This window comes from Pollachius pollachius, assembly GCF_949987615.1.
Source record: "Pollachius pollachius genome assembly, chromosome: 10".
NCBI lineage: Eukaryota > Metazoa > Chordata > Actinopteri > Gadiformes > Gadidae > Pollachius > Pollachius pollachius.
Window position 1 is genome coordinate 4,095,598 of NC_136943.1, and position 16,488 is coordinate 4,112,085.

A 16,488-nucleotide genomic window follows, 5' to 3' on the forward strand; every position below is an offset into this window, starting at 1 on the left:
ACATGCACACTAACACAAAAACACACATACATGCACATACATAGACACACTCACACATACAAACACACACACACACAAATGCACATGCACATCCATGAAATCACTAACGAATACCCCAACACACACTCTTACACCCACACATACACACACCCACACACATACACACACATGCACACACACAAATACATGTACACACTCACATGCACCACCGCCCACCCAGACAAAGTCAACTCGTTTCTTCCCTCACAACACCGCTCACACATCCACGTGCGCACACGCACCCGCATGAACCCATACTGCTTACACACACCCCCACGTCACTCCATCACTCCATCACTCCATCACTCCGTCACTCCGTCACTCCGTCACTCCGTCACTCCATCACTCCGTCACTCCGTCTCCCTCCTGGCTCTTTCTTAAAGGGCCACGACGCAGACTAGAAGTGATGAAGACGAGCACTGTCCCGGCAGGGGGCAAAGCGAGGCTCCTGGCTCAGGGCAGCAGACAGACACTGCTGCCTCTTTATTGACCACCGAGGACCTTCGGTTTCATGTTTCCTTGTCTCCCCCCCCCCCCCCCCCCCCGCTCCCTTCTACCAGGTGGTGCAGAAGAAGGACTCCCACGACTACCGCTGTCTGTTCCGGGTGTCCTTCATCCCCAGGGACCCGTCGGACCTGTTGCAGGACGACCCGTCCGCCTTCGAGTACCTCTTCCATCAGGTGAGGTGGAGCCCCTCCCCCCCGCCCCCCGGTCTGTCTGCTGCCGGTGGCCAGACGCCCCCCCCCCCACACTCGCCTATGACGGGTTCATCATCTATCATCTTCTTCTTCTTCTTCTTCTTCTTCTTGTTGTTGTTGTTGTTGTTGTTGTTGTTGTTGTTGTTGATGTTGTTGTTGTTGTTGTTGTTGTTCTTCTTCTTCTTCTCCTTGTTGTTGTTGTTGATGTTGTTGTTGTTGTTGTTGTTGTTCTTCTTCTTCTTCTTCTTTTTCTTCTTATTATTCTTCTTGTTCTTCCTCTTGTTGTTGTTGTTGTTGTTGTTGTTGTTCTTCTTCTTCTTCTTCTTGTTGTTGTTGTTGTTGTTGTTCTTCTTCTTCTTCTTCCTCCTCTTGTTGTTGTTGATGTTGTTGTTGTTGTTGTTCTTCTTCTTCTTCTTCTTCTTCTCCTTGTTGTTGTTGTTGTTGTTGTTGTTCTTCTTCTTCTTCTTCTTCTTTTTCTTCTTATTATTCTTCTTGTTCTTCCTCTTGTTGTTGTTGTTGTTCTTCTTCTTCTTCTTCTTGTTGTTGTTGTTGTTGTTGTTCTTCTTCTTCCTCCTCTTGTTGTTGTTGTTGTTGTTGTTGTTCTTCTTCTTCTTCTTCCTCTTCCTCTTCCTCTTCTTCTTCTTCTTCTTCTTCTTCTTCTTCTCCTTCTTCTTCTTTTTCTTCTTCTCCTTCTTCTTCTTTTTCTTGTTGTTGTTCTTGTTGTTGTTGTTCTTCTTCTTCTTCTTCTTCTTCTTCTTCTTCCTCTTGTTGTTGTTGTTGTTGTTGTTCTTCTTCTTCTTCCTCCTCTTCTTGTTGTTGTTGTTGTTCTTCTTCTTCTTCCTCTTCCTCTTCCTCTTCTTCTTCTTCTTGTCCTCCTCCTCCTCCTCCTCCTTCCTTTATCATCTCACCCTCTCGTCTCGTCAGCTGCCGTGAACACAGACCGCTGTATCCATGTTTTCATTTCATGGCAAGAGATTATGATGTAACTGTTCATGGAAACTTTTGTTCGAACTGAAGATAAATTAATAAAAAGTAACTCAAAACCCGAATTAAAACCTAAACGAGTCTATTCAAGATATTAAGACCATGTTTTCGACTGCGTCATCAGCCAGGGGTTGTTTTCAAAAGGAGAAGTACGGTCCTGTATCGTCGGACATTATCTACATCTCAAGCCTGTGTGGGTGTCTAGGCCGGGCCTCATTCCTCTCCATCACGCCATAGTTCAATTCGTTTTTCCGTGGTGTCAGCTGTATGATCAAGGCCTGGGCCGGTACCTATACTACCGCCGTCCTGTAACTCTCGCCGCGGTGCCTCTCCGCAGAGCGTCGGGGACGTGCTGCAGGAGCGCTTCGCAGTGGAGATGAAGTGCAACACTGCACTGCGCCTGGCCGCCCTGCACATGCACGAGAGGCTGGCCAGCTGCGGGCAGACGCGCACCTCCATCAAGAGCATCACGTGAGTACCCCTGGTCCATTTTAACTGGATCATGTGTATTGGAGGAATTGTCAAGTATTGTCCTGGCAGAAAAAAAAATCCATTTTCGTATGCAATGGGGCTCGTGTTTCAGCATCGCACGGAGACACAATGCACAAGATGGGATAGCACCACACAACACTACACAACCCAACACACACACTGAATACACACATTAGAAAGAGGGCTCTGGTTGTGGACTAGAGAGGAGGATTATCGAGAGCCAGGATGGCGTTCAGGAATCCTCAGCTGAGAGTTCTGAGGGTTCTGAGGTCTCTGGAGGTTACGAGGATCTTTAGTGTTCAGATGGTTCTGATGGTTCTAAGGGTTCTAAGGGGTGTGAGCGTTCTGTTCCGGAGGATCCGGAGGGTTCACAGGATTTTTAGGGCTCTGATGGTCCTGAAGGTTCTGATGGTTCTGAAGACTCTGAAGGTCCTGAGGCTTCTGCGGGTTCTGATGTTTTCTTAGGGTTCTGTCGGTTCTGTGTTTCCTGATGGTTCTGATGGTTCAGATGGAATCTGAGGTTCTGAGGATCTTTAGGGTTCTTCTGAGGACACAGGTTTTCAGAAATCTAAAACGCTGCAGAGATCGCGGTCCTTCCTCCCTTGTAGCGGGACGTCAGACAGATTTGAGACACCTGCATGGTTGACTCACGGTTCTGATGATGCAGTGGGCCTGTCTATTTATAATTCTATTATCTCACAAGGGAAATGTTCCATGAATCACCGAGCTCTCTCTGCTGCTATCTCTGTGAATCCCGCTCCAAATTCTGTTGCTTTGTCCTTTGCTGAGCGTGAAGCCTTGTACCATGCTCTCATTATAGTTGATACGTTATTCATACCAATCCACAGAAATGTAGACTGCTCTTCTGATTTTGGCACCGGAATATCCCTCTATCTTTAGTCACCATACTTAATTTGGCAGATGCTTTTGGAATCTTATGGAACCTGTTATATAAATCAAATCCTAACAAGAGTATACCGTTTCCTTTTGGTATTACTCATTCCTTATTTGTCTGGCACCAATTATTTTCCTCCTCTGCTCAGCTCAACATAAGAACAATTCCTTTTGCAGTACTGACTTTCATTCCCGCATCACAGAATTTATATTTGCGACCTACAAACAAGGATGGTAAATGTACTGCATTTATATAGCACTTTTCTAACGAGTAGCCACTCAAATGTCTTATACAATATTTCCTAACATTCACCCGTTAATGCACATATTCACACACCGACGGCGATCTGAACCATGGAAGGCGACAGCCAGCTCGTTGGGTCGCAGTTAGGGTGAGGTGTCTTGCTCAGGGACACCACGAAATAGCAACCTTCGGGATCGAACCAGCAACCCTCCCGGTTACCATCCAACCCGCTCTACCTCCTGAGCCACGTGCCGCCCAGGATGCTGTGAATTCAGTTATTTACCAGTGAGACCTTTGGTCTGGCCTTTTCCCCGGGGTTGGCAGGAAGGAGTTTGGGCTGGACAGCTTCATCTCCCCCACGCTGCTCAGCAACATGAGAGAGAAGGACCTGAGGAAGGCCATCGCCTACCACATGAAGAAGATCCAGGCACTGCTGGAACCGCGGCAGAAGGTAGGCCTCACCTTGTACCGGGGGTAAAGGGCTGCAGAGACGCTTTAATGTTTTAGACCAAATTCAGAACATCCCCGGGGTTCAACGAAGGGATCACGCAGAGCCGTACTTTGTAGAGTTGGTGGATGATGGAGAGGCCGAATTAAAATGAATGATTAATGACAGAAGAAAGCAGAAAGTAAAAGAAAAACGCCTTCTAGCACAATAAAAGTATGAGTAGACAGGTATAGTGTCTTTTGACAGGAGATTCTGTGTTATAATTCAACAGCGTTCCTAAATGTCCTTCCTCCATCTTTATCTTTTCCTCCCCACCCCCCCCCCAGGTGATACCGTCCCCACAGGCCCGGCTGGCCTACCTCACCCAGCTGGGAGAGCTCATCTCCTACGGAGGGCGGTCTTACACAGCGACCATGATGGTAGGGTAATTCATAAATTCAGCTCTGTATAAGGATAATCAACAGGATCGGATTGGGCTTAATTCAACTACACACTGTCTTGTGAATGCGACAATATCAGATTTATTATTGAGTTGAATATTTGGTTTGTAGACATTTCATATGCCTAGGAACAATGATAATCTAAGGTAATGGTGATAAATAAATATAAATAAAGACAAAGTCTGCATAAACTATATAAAACAAAATTAGAATTACTAAGGGCAGTGTGGATGACAGGTCTTGAGAAAGAAGGAAGGTTGTTGAGGGTAGTTGACACGTTAAATATGCGATGTTAGTTAATGCCTGGAAAGAAGGATGATTTGAATGACTGTATCTGCATAGACTTTATAATATTTAGTGTGCTTTTCCGTTTGAAACCTGCTGACGACTCATTTACTTTTTTGTATTACTCCCACTTTCAGCTTCTATGGCCTTGAACTTGATTAACCTCCCCTTTAAAACCTGATAACATTCTCCATGTTGTCCTTCATTCAATTGAACCCTGATTTGAACACACTATCCCAGCTCCAGGACAGGGAGGCGCTGGTCAGCCTACTGGTGGGGGCCAAGTACGGCATGAGCCAGGTCATCAACCACAAGCTGCACATGATCTCCACGCTGGTGGAGTTCAGCAGCATCAGCCGGGTGGAGCTGCTGTCCGAGTCGGAGAAAGTCAGCCTGCTGCGCATCTCGCTGCACGACATGAAGGTACGGCGGTGGGACGGAGACACAACCGAACCCCGTCTCCAGATAACACAGCTCTCAGGCGACACACACCTATGTTTACTGCACTGACTACTAACTGGCTTTTTTCACTGCGCTCTTTTGCTTCGGCTTAAAAGTATTTGTACATAAAGGATAAAATCACACAGCTCAATACAACGACTTGTCCGAATCAGTTCGACCCATGGAGAAAAACACCACAAAAAGGCTATTTTAAGGGAAACATAATAGCCGCAGTGAAAAGGTTACCTAACACACTTCTGCTTCTTGTTTCCACAAAGAGACGTTGAACAAGGCTTCAGTCGCCTCAGATGACTCAACCATGTGCCGTGTTTGTTCTTCCTCTCTCCCTCTCACTCCACCCTTTCCTGCCTTCCCTTCCGCTTGAATCAACCCACCTTTTGCCTTCTCTTTTTTTGCAAACTGCCGCCCCCCCCCTTTCCTCAGCCATTTGCCTTACTCATGGACTCTTTGGCCGCAAAAGACCTAGCATGTCTGCTGGGAGGCTACTGCAGGCTCCTGGTGGAACCCACTGTCAATGTCTTCCGTCCGGGGCGCCCCAAAGTGCGGGTGCACCGGATCCCTGCTGAGGAAGGTGTGTGTGGGAGGTTCGCCGTTATAGAGGGCGTGTGCTATGAGTCCCTATCAAGTGAGCAAAAACTGTTTAAATTAAATTACTCACCACCAAGGCCTTAGACCCTCGTAGACCTAGCTAGAACGCACGTGATCCAGTGAGGGAACCAGTTACAGAACGCGGTGTTTGTTAAATGTTATTGCTTTGCATGTACTGTGTTTGTTCACGTATTAGCCAAGATCCCGCCGAAATGTGCGACCCTTAAATCGCTCGTCTTCGGCCTCTGCCGGTTTCTGTGTCAATGTCCCCGGTGTGTTGCTAGGTTACGTGTCCCGCTGCTGCAGCGACTCGGACGACTCTTCGGACGAGGACTACCCGATGGAGGGGCAGGGCGGCCAGCCGCGGGACCCGGCCAGCCAGGACTGGGAGGGGAGGAGGAGGGCGGAGGAGCAGAAGAGGAGAGAGGAGGAGAGGACGGAGCGGGAGGCCAACGACGGCAAACAGGAAGTGAGGATCATAGTGACGTCGGAGAGTAGGCAGGAAGGGGAGCAGGAGGAAGGCGCCGCGGGCAGCGGCGCCGGCCTCCCCGGCGAGCCGGACGCGGAGACGGGCCGGGAGTCGCCGTGGTACCACACCGACCCGCGGGTCACCAGCAGCTTCTCCAGCCTGTCCAGCGGCTCCATCAGCGCCGCCCTGGAGGAGAGCGTCTCCGGGGCCAGACCCCCGTCCCGCCTGGAGGCCCTCCGCAGCCAGCGGGCCGGCGAGGGGCCCGCCACCCTGGACGTCCACCACCCCTACATCCTGGACCCCCAGCGGCAGACGGAGGGACCCCGGGCCCTGAGACCCAACAACCTCAATTACCGCGGCAACGACAACGCCTGCCTGTGCTTCGCCGACCTCTCAAAGGGGGACTTCCTGTCCAGTCCGTCGGGCGCCACCACCGACGATGACGACGATGAGGACGAGGAGGATGAGGACGATGAAGACGAGGCAGCGGGGCAGCTCAGGCGTATCTCGAGGATCCCCAGCTGTAAGGATCTCCGGATGATCGACAACATCCCGTTCGAGAAGTCGCTGAGTAGCAAAACGAAAAAGAAAATGCCGCCCAGAGTCCCAGTGAGGACCAGTTCAATCCCGGGTAATAAACCAGACCTCAAGCCAGCGGAGCATCGTCTCTCTGCGACCGAGGAGGGGCTCTTCCTCACTCCGTCCCCCAATCCAAAACCAGCACTGGGGGGCAAAGAGGTCTCAGAGTCTGAGGATGAGTTCTTCGATGCACAGGAGAGAATTACCCCCCCGGTTCCAGACCTTTCAGGTACGTTTTATTTCATAGGATTTATTTCTGCTATGCTTAAAGATCTTAGATAGATATTTTTGTTGAAATGTACAGTTATCAAGATCATGCTTTGAAGTTTAAAATAAACATCTTATTCCTCTATTTATACCTTTTCTCCTAGAATCAGAAATGGCTGACAGGAAGAATGCGAATCGGCTGAGTGGCACCTGGAACGGCTCTGTGCCGCTGAAAGAACCTTCTTCATCAAACGCCAAGAGGCCTGCATCCTCTAAGAGCAAACCAGCAGGAACGATCCATAAAACCCCACCAGAAACACTTCCCAAACAGCCGGCTTCACAGAGGTCATCGCAGAAAGCCGAAGCCAAGGTCAAACCCCCGCTGGCACCCAAGCCCCAGCTTCTGCCCAAACCTCAAAACGTCGCCCCCAGGTCTCCTCAACATGGCCGCTCTTACGCCCAATGCAACGGGGAGGCCTCTGGCCGTCACTCCTCTGAGCTCCTTGAGATGGAGCCGGAAACAATGGAGTTTAAGTCGGTCACCTCTGGAGGCCTGCCCCTCTCCTCGCCGCTGGTTACTGCAGTGCGGCGCAGCCAGCAGGCTCATCCGATCCCCTCTAATCCGACACAGCCGAGGGGCAAAACGCAAGAGAATGGCGTCAAACTAGACAACCGGCCCACACTGGATAACCAGCAGATACAGGGGAATAAATCGAGTGTCGTTTCCAATGACAACATTAACGTACCTGATGTGAATGGAACATCTAAAGTCGAAGGGAAGAGCAATGGGCATGGCCCGTCCAGGGATATGCAGGCACTGAAAGGTGGCGATCATCCGGCCAAGAAGAGGCAACCCCCCTTGCCGCCAATATTGTTCTCTAACTTTAAGCAGCCTCCTCCTGTGTCCCCTAAACCCATGTCCCCCATTGATCGCGACCGGTGCCCTCTCTCCCTCCCAGCCAGCACTCCTGTCTCCCCAAGTGATCCGATGAAAGTCTTCAAGGATGGCCTCACCCCTCCAAACGGCATCCACCCTTGGAGTAGCCGCAACGGCAGCGTCCAGTCAGGACCCAGGAGGGTCTCCCTGAGCCATGAGAGCCTGTCGCCCAAGAACACAGACGCCCCTCTGAGCCTCACCACCTCCCTCACCTCGTCCTCCTCCAAGGGGATGGGGGTGATGGAAGGCAGGGAACCAGGGAGGTCCGGGTCGGGATCCGACCTGAGGACAAGCTCCTCCAGCCTGGGAGGCCGGCTGCCCGCGTCCGCCCTGAGGGGCAGGATCCAAGCCCTGCCCTGGTACATGACCCGTTCCCAGGAGATCCTGGGCACTCTGGACTATCCCTCCACCACCTCGATCAACGGGGACACGTCGGGCTTCGGCTCCGGGCTGTCGGTGGCCAGCGGGGCGTCGGACCTGAACAAGACCCCCGTCAAGGACAAGGACGCCGCGGCTCCGAAGACCACCGGGAAGGGGAAGGACCTGGAGGAAGGGGCGGAGGTTGTCATAGCAACCATCAAAGAGGCCCAACAGGTGACCTCGCTCATGAGGAGGGCCAGCGAGACCAACGGGTCGCACTCGAACCTGAGCCTCAAGGACAACGGTTCCCACGGCGACGGCGTTTCCTCAGAGCAGCCCCAGTCGCGGCCCCACTCGGGGGTGGGGTTAGGGGGCGTGCCCAGTATCCCCATCGGGGGGGACTCTCCGTCCTCGTCGGTTGCCGAGGGCAACCCCCCGCAGCCGTCCAAAGAGGCCTGCGGCTGCCGCACCGTCTACGCCAACTGCTTCAGCGGCGACGCCGAGGAGGGCGTGGGCTTCGACGAGGAACTCACTATTTACGAGTTCTCCCGTCGGACGCGGCCCAAGCCGCCGCGACCGCCCGTGGTCCCGTCGCCGACCTCCACCTCCCCCTCGCCCAACCCGACCATTTTGTCCCTGCTCAAGGACAACCCGCGGCCGCTCTCCACCTTCTCCACCGCCTCCGCTGAGCTCAGCCCCCTGGTCTCACACCCTGCCTCCCCCACGCACGGATTCAGCGGTCCCCTTCGCTCCCTGTCCAACAAGCGCTACGGTGGACTGAAGGGCGGGTTCGCCTCGCTGCGTCAAGATATCGACCAACTTCTACTGGTGTTGGAGAGGGGGACGGTGGACTGGGCACAGCAGGTACCAAGCACGGATCCAACCCAGGACCAGACAGCCAGGCAAGCCGGCTCTGAGGGCGACGACGTCCCATCACCGCTCCCTAAATGTCCTGGACAGGGCAGCGCTTTCATGAGCGAGGCGGAACGAAGTCTCCTCCAGGCTGAGGCGCGGAGGTTAGCGACCGGCTGCCAGCGAGCCACGCGCGTGGGCTGGGCGCCTGATGAGGCACTGCGGTCCTTATCTAACAGCTTCAGCGCGCTGGTCCAGCTGTCTGCGGCCTGCCTGCGGGCTCACCCCTGCCCGGGCTGCGAGGTCTGCCGCAACGGGGGCTTTTCCGAAGACATGGAGGACGAAGGCGAGGAGACCTTGGACAAGCTGAAGGAGATAGTGGGTCTCTACCGGGAGTTTGTCGGCGATGTGGAGACCGCCGGGACCAGCGTGGGGGTGGGAGCACGGAGCGGTCTCACCGGGACCGGTATCGGACAGGGGGACGGCGAGGGGGTGAGGCTGCTGGCTAAACGTTGCACGGTTCTCATTTCGTCCGTTTTCGCCCTCACACAACTCTTCCGCACACGCTCACCAGACACCTCAGAGGCTCCTAGCCATGCACCTCTGAACTTCTGACCTCCGAACTTTGAACTCTTCCCTGTGGACTGTAAAGGCCGGAATAAACAGAAAGTGACTAGAAGAAAGGGCTGGATGAATCTACCACTATTTAGCACAGAGATCTGGTTTGGGATTTCCATGTTATGTACAGTAAGTGCCATGCACATAGAAATCTCACCCACATGAACACACACACACAAACACACCTACACCATCTGTAAAACACACAAACACAAACACACACACACAGCTCCCAACTGAAAAGAGGAACTTCCATTGATTGTCCTCTTCTCGGACTGATAAGGACTATGCATTTGTAAATATGAATTTTATAACTATCTTACAACTCTCTTATTTTATGATACAATATGTGTATGTATGTAAGTATGAATTACCCACGTATGTATTTATGTATTTATTTTTAGAGATATTTGTACAATGATCTGTAAGGTTTCTCTTGATGTCATTAATATGTTTTATTTTTCCTTGTTCATGTGTCATGCATCAAAACATGGAATTTTCTACCTCCCTTCCTATTGGCTACAGTCGGTTTAGGAACAGAAACAGTATTATTTTGTGTTTTCCTTTAAGTGTTCCTCATCTCCACTTTCGGATTCGTTAATAAGTTTTGGTATTTTGTATATTACAGGGAAAATACACCGTATTATGGCGTAACAGTTTCAAAACCGAATATCTCAACCCTTTTGGTTTATACACAAATAATGGTGCCACCTTTTAAAACATTTATTTATACTTTTTAAAAGATTTGCCAATTATCATAAATCTATACCGTGACGTGGTATAGCACTTTTGTTACAGATTGCACCTTTTTTAGAGAGCCTTCACTTTATTTTTGTCCTACTACCGGCTCCTGACTGACTCGTGAGCGAATGCCTCTGAAAACGTCCCTCAAAACGGTGTATGCAGTAAAATACAAGTAGGCATCGATTCATCCAAAGGACACTCTATTTTTTCAGTGCTGGGTGTGTGCATGGGCCAGTGAGAGGTTAACACCGCGAGGAGCTTATTTATGTTGTTTGTAAAAAAAATAAAAAGAGGTTACAGGCGAAAATATGTTCTCGTCAAGGCACAAAGCTGACTGTTAAACTTAACCTAGATGTAGCAAATATCCAAAGTCTTAAAACACTGAGCCACAAACGTTGTGCTTGACAATTTCGCAACATCTGAGTGCATACTCATTAGATAACACAACGATCAAGTGATTGACTGCTTTATGTTGGAGTCAGACCTGTACACATATATTTATGGACACACTGTATGTTTAGATCCTAGTCCGCTCATCCTTAGTTTATGGCTATGCAAACATAAGCACCCTTCCCCCTGAATATAATTTAAATGTTTTTGTTGTGTTTTAATTAAACAAAGAAAACAGCATCTTCGTTAAGTTTGTCTCTGATGCTATGGAGACCTCTGTTTGGAATGATTGTCTTGATCTTGGTTCTAGTACTAACTGCATTACAGATTGCAACGTTATGCAAAGTTGCATGGCATTAATGATTTTTAATAACGACTTCTGTCTATTTTGTCTGTGAAAATGTCAGTAAAAGAGTGATATTGCTTGATCGGTTTGCTTATGCACAGTTTCCAGTAATGAACTCATCTGTGTCACATGATACCCACTTGTTAAATACCCAGAATCGAAGGACTCAGAATCGTTACCCATGGCAAGAAGTAGAACAAAACATGTCCAATTTGAACTTAGTCAACATTAGTGGTTTGTCAGAGACAATGAAAGACTTATTTAAATCCCCCGAAATGCTGAGGGGCAAAAAAGGAAATGCTCTGTTCTTTCTTTGAAGGAAAAAGGCCTACAGATATGGCTGTTTACTGCTCTTTAATGCGAAGGACTGCTACATCCGCTTGCTAGTTTCCTTGTAGGATGAATGGAAGAGGACCTCAGACACAACCTGTTCATTAAGCAGAACTTAATGAACGTCTTAGAAAAAAGCTTCCAAGTCTGGACCCACCCCCCAACCTCCATCGTTCTTCTTTAGGTAAAGTGAAAGTGTAACAAAGCATTTAATATTTGTAAGGCTTTTTTTTTTCCATCTTTCATACCCAACACAAATAACACTGATGTACCAAGAAATGTATGTAATGTAAGAAAATAAACCACACATTAACAAAAACATAACAGCGGGTCGTGTATGACTTCATTTACTGACGACCATTGTGATAAAAACCTGCCGAGTTCAACTGCAGGCTGCTGTAGTTTTCTCCATAGGCGTCCAGAAAGCTGCCAAGTTCTTGAAGACATGTTGATACCCCTCACATTCCTGCAAAATGATTCTGTACTTGTGTAAACAGCAGACAGGCAGCATACAGACCTATTGTCCTAAGATGGATTTGCACAGCCTACATTGACTTAAGGATTTGTGTGTATGTATCCACCACGTCTTATTGTATACTTTGTGTATTCCTTCCATTAAGGTGTAGTTCTACGTGCATGTTGTCCTTGGGTGTGTACAGGAGTGCCAAGGCAGGTTTGTGATTCACCTCTGGTCCAGCAGCCCTACTACATTACAGCAGATGTTCTAATGGGAGACGGCCCAGAGTCTAGGTCAGAATCAAGACTTCAAGGGGTGGCATTAGGGTCTTGTTTCCTGTCTGCCATCAGACTGTGATTTGTGAGACCAGTCTAACATCAATGCAATCGTTTTGCTGAATTAATAGAAGAAATTATCCAATGACAGCCATTTCAACGGATCTAAGATGAGCGGTGCCAGCAGCAGTTAAGCCATCCCCAGACCAAGGTCCACTTGTCAGATTGCCTTGACCTTAATCTGATCGTGAACAGTCTAAGTTCTTAACACCGCTGGCCTGGCAGAGACACATGGGCCGCTTCCAGCTGGATAACAGCTTTTGTGGATCAAATTCAAAATAGATATAGGATATGGGCACTTCCTTATTGCCCAACCAATGGCTTTTAAATGTGAGTGTGTTGTGTTGACAATGACACAATCATACAATAGTATGGTTTTGACAGACTTCCTTGCATGGTTTATGTGTATGTTTGAATAAGGGCAACACATATATCAAGTAAGGTAAGAATGCACAATAGGTGCAGCGTTGTGCCCCTATAGGGAAGGGCGTGACAGGAAGTGGAGAATAGGTCACTAAACAAAAATGGAGATCCTTTAATAGAAATAGATGACACATTGCTGGCTATTTATTTTTATTCAATACATTGCTGTGATTGAGATATATGAATTGATATATGTAGTTAATCAGATACTAACTGCAAGCAATCCTTCACTATTTCTATTGAACTTTGAATTAAGCTCAGAGCCTTCAGTCAGTTAAGATATTTGACAAAACTCCTCAAAACCCGCACTTTTGTAGAAAACGTAAAACAATACTCGGAAGTCACGATTACACATGCATACATTTGATGTCATCTCGTTTTTGGTATTAGTGCAGCGTTGTTCATTATCCTGCAGCAAGCCGCAGCCACCCGAAATACTTACAGACACACTTGTGCTCACCAGGGAGGGAGTAACCGATAGATGGGTCACAAGAAATGGCAGCTGGAGCCCTGTGCGCCACTGAATATGAACCTCTCTCTCCATCACCCTCCAGCCTCTCGTCACTGGGCTGTCAAGTCCGGAGTGAACTACAGTCTGGCGGCTGCCTCTACTCAGGCTTGAAATCTGAGCCCATTATGTCAACAGGAGTTACAGGCAGGGAGGAGAGCGAGCGAGCACAGAATAGAAGGGGAAATACGGAACGAGAGAGCAAAAGCAACAACGTGTAATGGAAGCAGGACAAATCTGCTCCCATTCGGACTGGTTCCAAATAAAGTATGTAATATATTATTGAACAACTGCAGGTTAAAAATCAAAACAAAATTAAGTGTCAAGAGTGGCAAAGCAATTTAGCATTTTCATTTGACAGAATATCGTGAATAAATGTCTGCAAATATATGTGTCTTTATAGTTAAAAACAGGCTCTGGGCTGTACATCACTGTATATTTTACAAACGTATACATCAGTGGGCACTTGGTCAAAACTTAAATACACAACCACACTGGCATTAGCACTTAGGACAAGAAACTAGGACAGACACTGTTTGACAAAACAATTCAATATTTAGTCTGATTGGCATAGATGTGTGAAAATGGGAACGTTTTATAAGAATGGATGACGGGGTTCATCGGTTAAATCCAATACATTTGTTCTGCTGATTTTGTTCGGTGAAATGGTAGGTCGCAACTTTGAACAGCAACTGATCATGGTCAAATAGAAACAAAACAACGCAACAAACACACAAAGTAGAAACTAATCCTTGAGATTTCTGACAAATGCCTGAAAGAATTTTGCTCCCAAAATGAATGCAGGCCCAGAGGGTCTAATGTAGGCTATGTCAATTGGACCCTTGAACAAGATATTATCGGTTATTCAAGCTTAAGCACGTGTCATTTAAATTCCGCAACAATAGCAAAATGTAATAATGGCAGTTATGTTCTTTCCCCCTGAATGTTGTCTTCCCTCAGTCATGGAACCCCAACTTTGAACTTGTAATCATGTTCGGACAAACCTCAATGCTTCCTGCGTTGGACCCGAGGACACACCTCCTTTGAATCAAACTGTCAGCTCCACGCCTTGTTCTGCATCACTTCCCTTCCATCCTGACCCGACCCTCGTCCGGGCCCGCCGCTCACATGACCTTAAGCAGCAGCTCGTAGGTGGCGTTGATGATGCCCCAGGAGATGAGCGAGCGGTGGTAGTTGAGCTGGGCTCCGCGGAACAGCTTGGCCACGCTGCAGCCCCTCTCCCTCCACACCGTCTGCAGCACCTCTCCGCACGACCGGAACTCCCCGCCCACCTGCGACTGCGCCCGCGACTTCGCCACGTTCAGCGGGTAGAACATGATCCCCAGGCCGGCGCCCAGCACGCCGCCGCACACAAAGTCGATGGCGATGTGGCCCAGCCCGCTGGAGGCCTGCGGCAACTGCTCCTTGATGGGTCCCCGGAGCCCGAAGAAGAGCACGTTGCTGGGCCCGTTGCGCAGCAACACGGGCACCAGGCCCCGGTAGCACTCGCGGACGCCGTGCTCGCTCAGAAGCGTCCGGAAGGTGTGGAACGTGTTGTTGAAGCGTCCGTGGTGACGGTGGTCCTGCAGCAGAGTCTGCACGCGCTCAAACGGCGTGAGGATGGCCTCCGCGGTCCCGGCCAGCGCCGCGGCGAAGCTCCGCGTGAACAGCTCCGGCACGCCCGTGTTGACCGCCCGGTCCAGCAGCAGCCGGGAGAAGTCCTCGTACAGGCCGAACATGATGGCCACCGTGGTGCTCTTCTGCAGCAGCGGGGGCAGCAGGCCCCGGTACAGGTTCCTCAGGCCGTCGCTCTGCAGCTGGCGCACCGCCTCCAACGCCAGCACGCCGTGCAGCTGCTGGCGGAACAGCACCTTCTGGACGGGGAACGTGATCACGATGTTGGTGAAGGCCGCGATGGAGCCGCACGCGTAGTGCTTCCCCTGTGGCCCCAGCCAGGCGCCCAGGCCCCCGGCGGGCAGCAGGGAGCTGCATCCTTCGCCCAGGGCGCCCTGGGACTGAGGGCCTGGCTTTGGGTCCATGGTCGTAACAGCCATAGACGGCTAACCCCACCACAACCTGGGTTTACTCCTCAGCATCACGTCTGCGCATCACCGCGTTGGGAACCCTGTAAAGACATCACCATGAGTGACGTGTTATTATTATTATGATATTGAAATATGATACAGATGTTATAGTGCTATAACGCAGGGTTTCAAACATCATTGTTTTTGGTCGAAATTGTATTTTCAAATGTATACATAGTAGTGAAAAGTCGGGTCAATAATGTGCATGGACAACGTACCCAGGCCATCGCTATTCATATATGTTGTATATGAATAAGCTTAACGTACATACAGCAATGTGTTTGTTTTAAAATAGCCTCATTCTATTTTTGATGTCTCATGTGCGTCGGACAGCATAAAGGTTCATTGGAGGTTAGGGTTCAGCCGCCTACAGCGAGCGTTACGTTGCAAAAATAATCTCAAAGCGCTGGGTGGTCGGTCTTTCAAAACGTGCACAAACGACCATGATCGTTCGTTCTCCCTAAGGTGTGTGCAGGGGAACACCGAAACACCGAGATAACCCGACCTCAGTTGGTTTTATCACACGATACGCCCTTCTACCAGGCCCCGAATATCTCTGCACTTCAGGGTTGAGTTGGCCAGCATGCTGACCCTAAAGTCCAACCACCACTAAACCAGCCGTCTGAAGCGATCCAAGGGCAGTGCAAGGCCAGTCCAGGAACATGGGGTGTTGTTGGCATGACAAGTAGATCCTCCGCCCATTCAAACATGAGCTAACAGCTAAGCTGCTAGCACGTTAGCAGGCATACATACATGTCTGGGTGCCCTGCTGGGAACTGTGTTGTTATAAAAACGACTACTGCGTTGAATCCTGTCCCTAAATGAGGGTGAATCATGGGTATTTTACATTTAAAACACGCATCTGTGCGGGCCTGTAGGGCTGTAAACAGCAGGGAGCCTTGACGTCCGGGCAGTAGGAAGAGTTAGCGGACGGTTTGAAAGTCCAGATTTGGACTATTTTAATAAATCAGACTTTACTTGCCGTGTACTATGTGATATGTCCTCCGACTTTACACGCAGAAGGTTGTTGGTACACAGCTGTCCTGGCCAGCGGTACAGATCGTGTCCTCAGTGCCCTGGCTACTGACAGCGCAAGCATTTCCGGCGCATGCGCAACTCTTCAGGTGTGGGCACAGGATGACATCTCTTTTTTTCTTTCGTGCTTTTTCGTCACTTGTTTTATTTATTTTATTTATAAACAATTCTAACATAGAGAAAACCCTCGTTGTATATATATAGATATAAATATGGATAACAATAAATATGTAAGCTCTC

General features: G+C 49.4%; 2 protein-coding genes across 2 annotated transcripts in view; one reads left to right on the forward strand and one right to left on the reverse strand.

Moving 5' to 3' along the window:
* frmpd1b (FERM and PDZ domain containing 1b) overlaps positions 1 to 11,673 on the forward strand; it is a 29,106-nt gene extending 17,433 nt beyond the window's left edge. The window contains exons 10-17 of the mRNA XM_079745397.1: positions 600 to 719; positions 2,059 to 2,192; positions 3,676 to 3,802; positions 4,126 to 4,218; positions 4,765 to 4,947; positions 5,410 to 5,557; positions 5,859 to 6,851; positions 6,994 to 11,673. Of these exons, the coding sequence (XP_079601523.1) occupies positions 600 to 719; positions 2,059 to 2,192; positions 3,676 to 3,802; positions 4,126 to 4,218; positions 4,765 to 4,947; positions 5,410 to 5,557; positions 5,859 to 6,851; positions 6,994 to 9,593 (4,398 nt within the window). The 3' untranslated portion in view covers positions 9,594 to 11,673. The remainder of the gene's footprint in view (positions 1 to 599; positions 720 to 2,058; positions 2,193 to 3,675; positions 3,803 to 4,125; positions 4,219 to 4,764; positions 4,948 to 5,409; positions 5,558 to 5,858; positions 6,852 to 6,993) is intronic.
* A 1,090-nt stretch (positions 11,674 to 12,763) lies between these two features.
* On the reverse strand, positions 12,764 to 16,321 carry slc25a51b (solute carrier family 25 member 51b). The gene is made up of 2 exons (XM_079744366.1): positions 16,196 to 16,321; positions 12,764 to 15,254 (listed from the first exon to the last, which is right to left on the reverse strand). Exon 2 carries the CDS (start codon positions 15,181 to 15,183, stop codon positions 14,254 to 14,256), a length of 930 nt encoding a protein of 309 aa, XP_079600492.1. The 5' UTR covers positions 15,184 to 15,254; positions 16,196 to 16,321; the 3' UTR covers positions 12,764 to 14,253.
* Between the last annotated feature and the right edge of the window lie 167 nt (positions 16,322 to 16,488).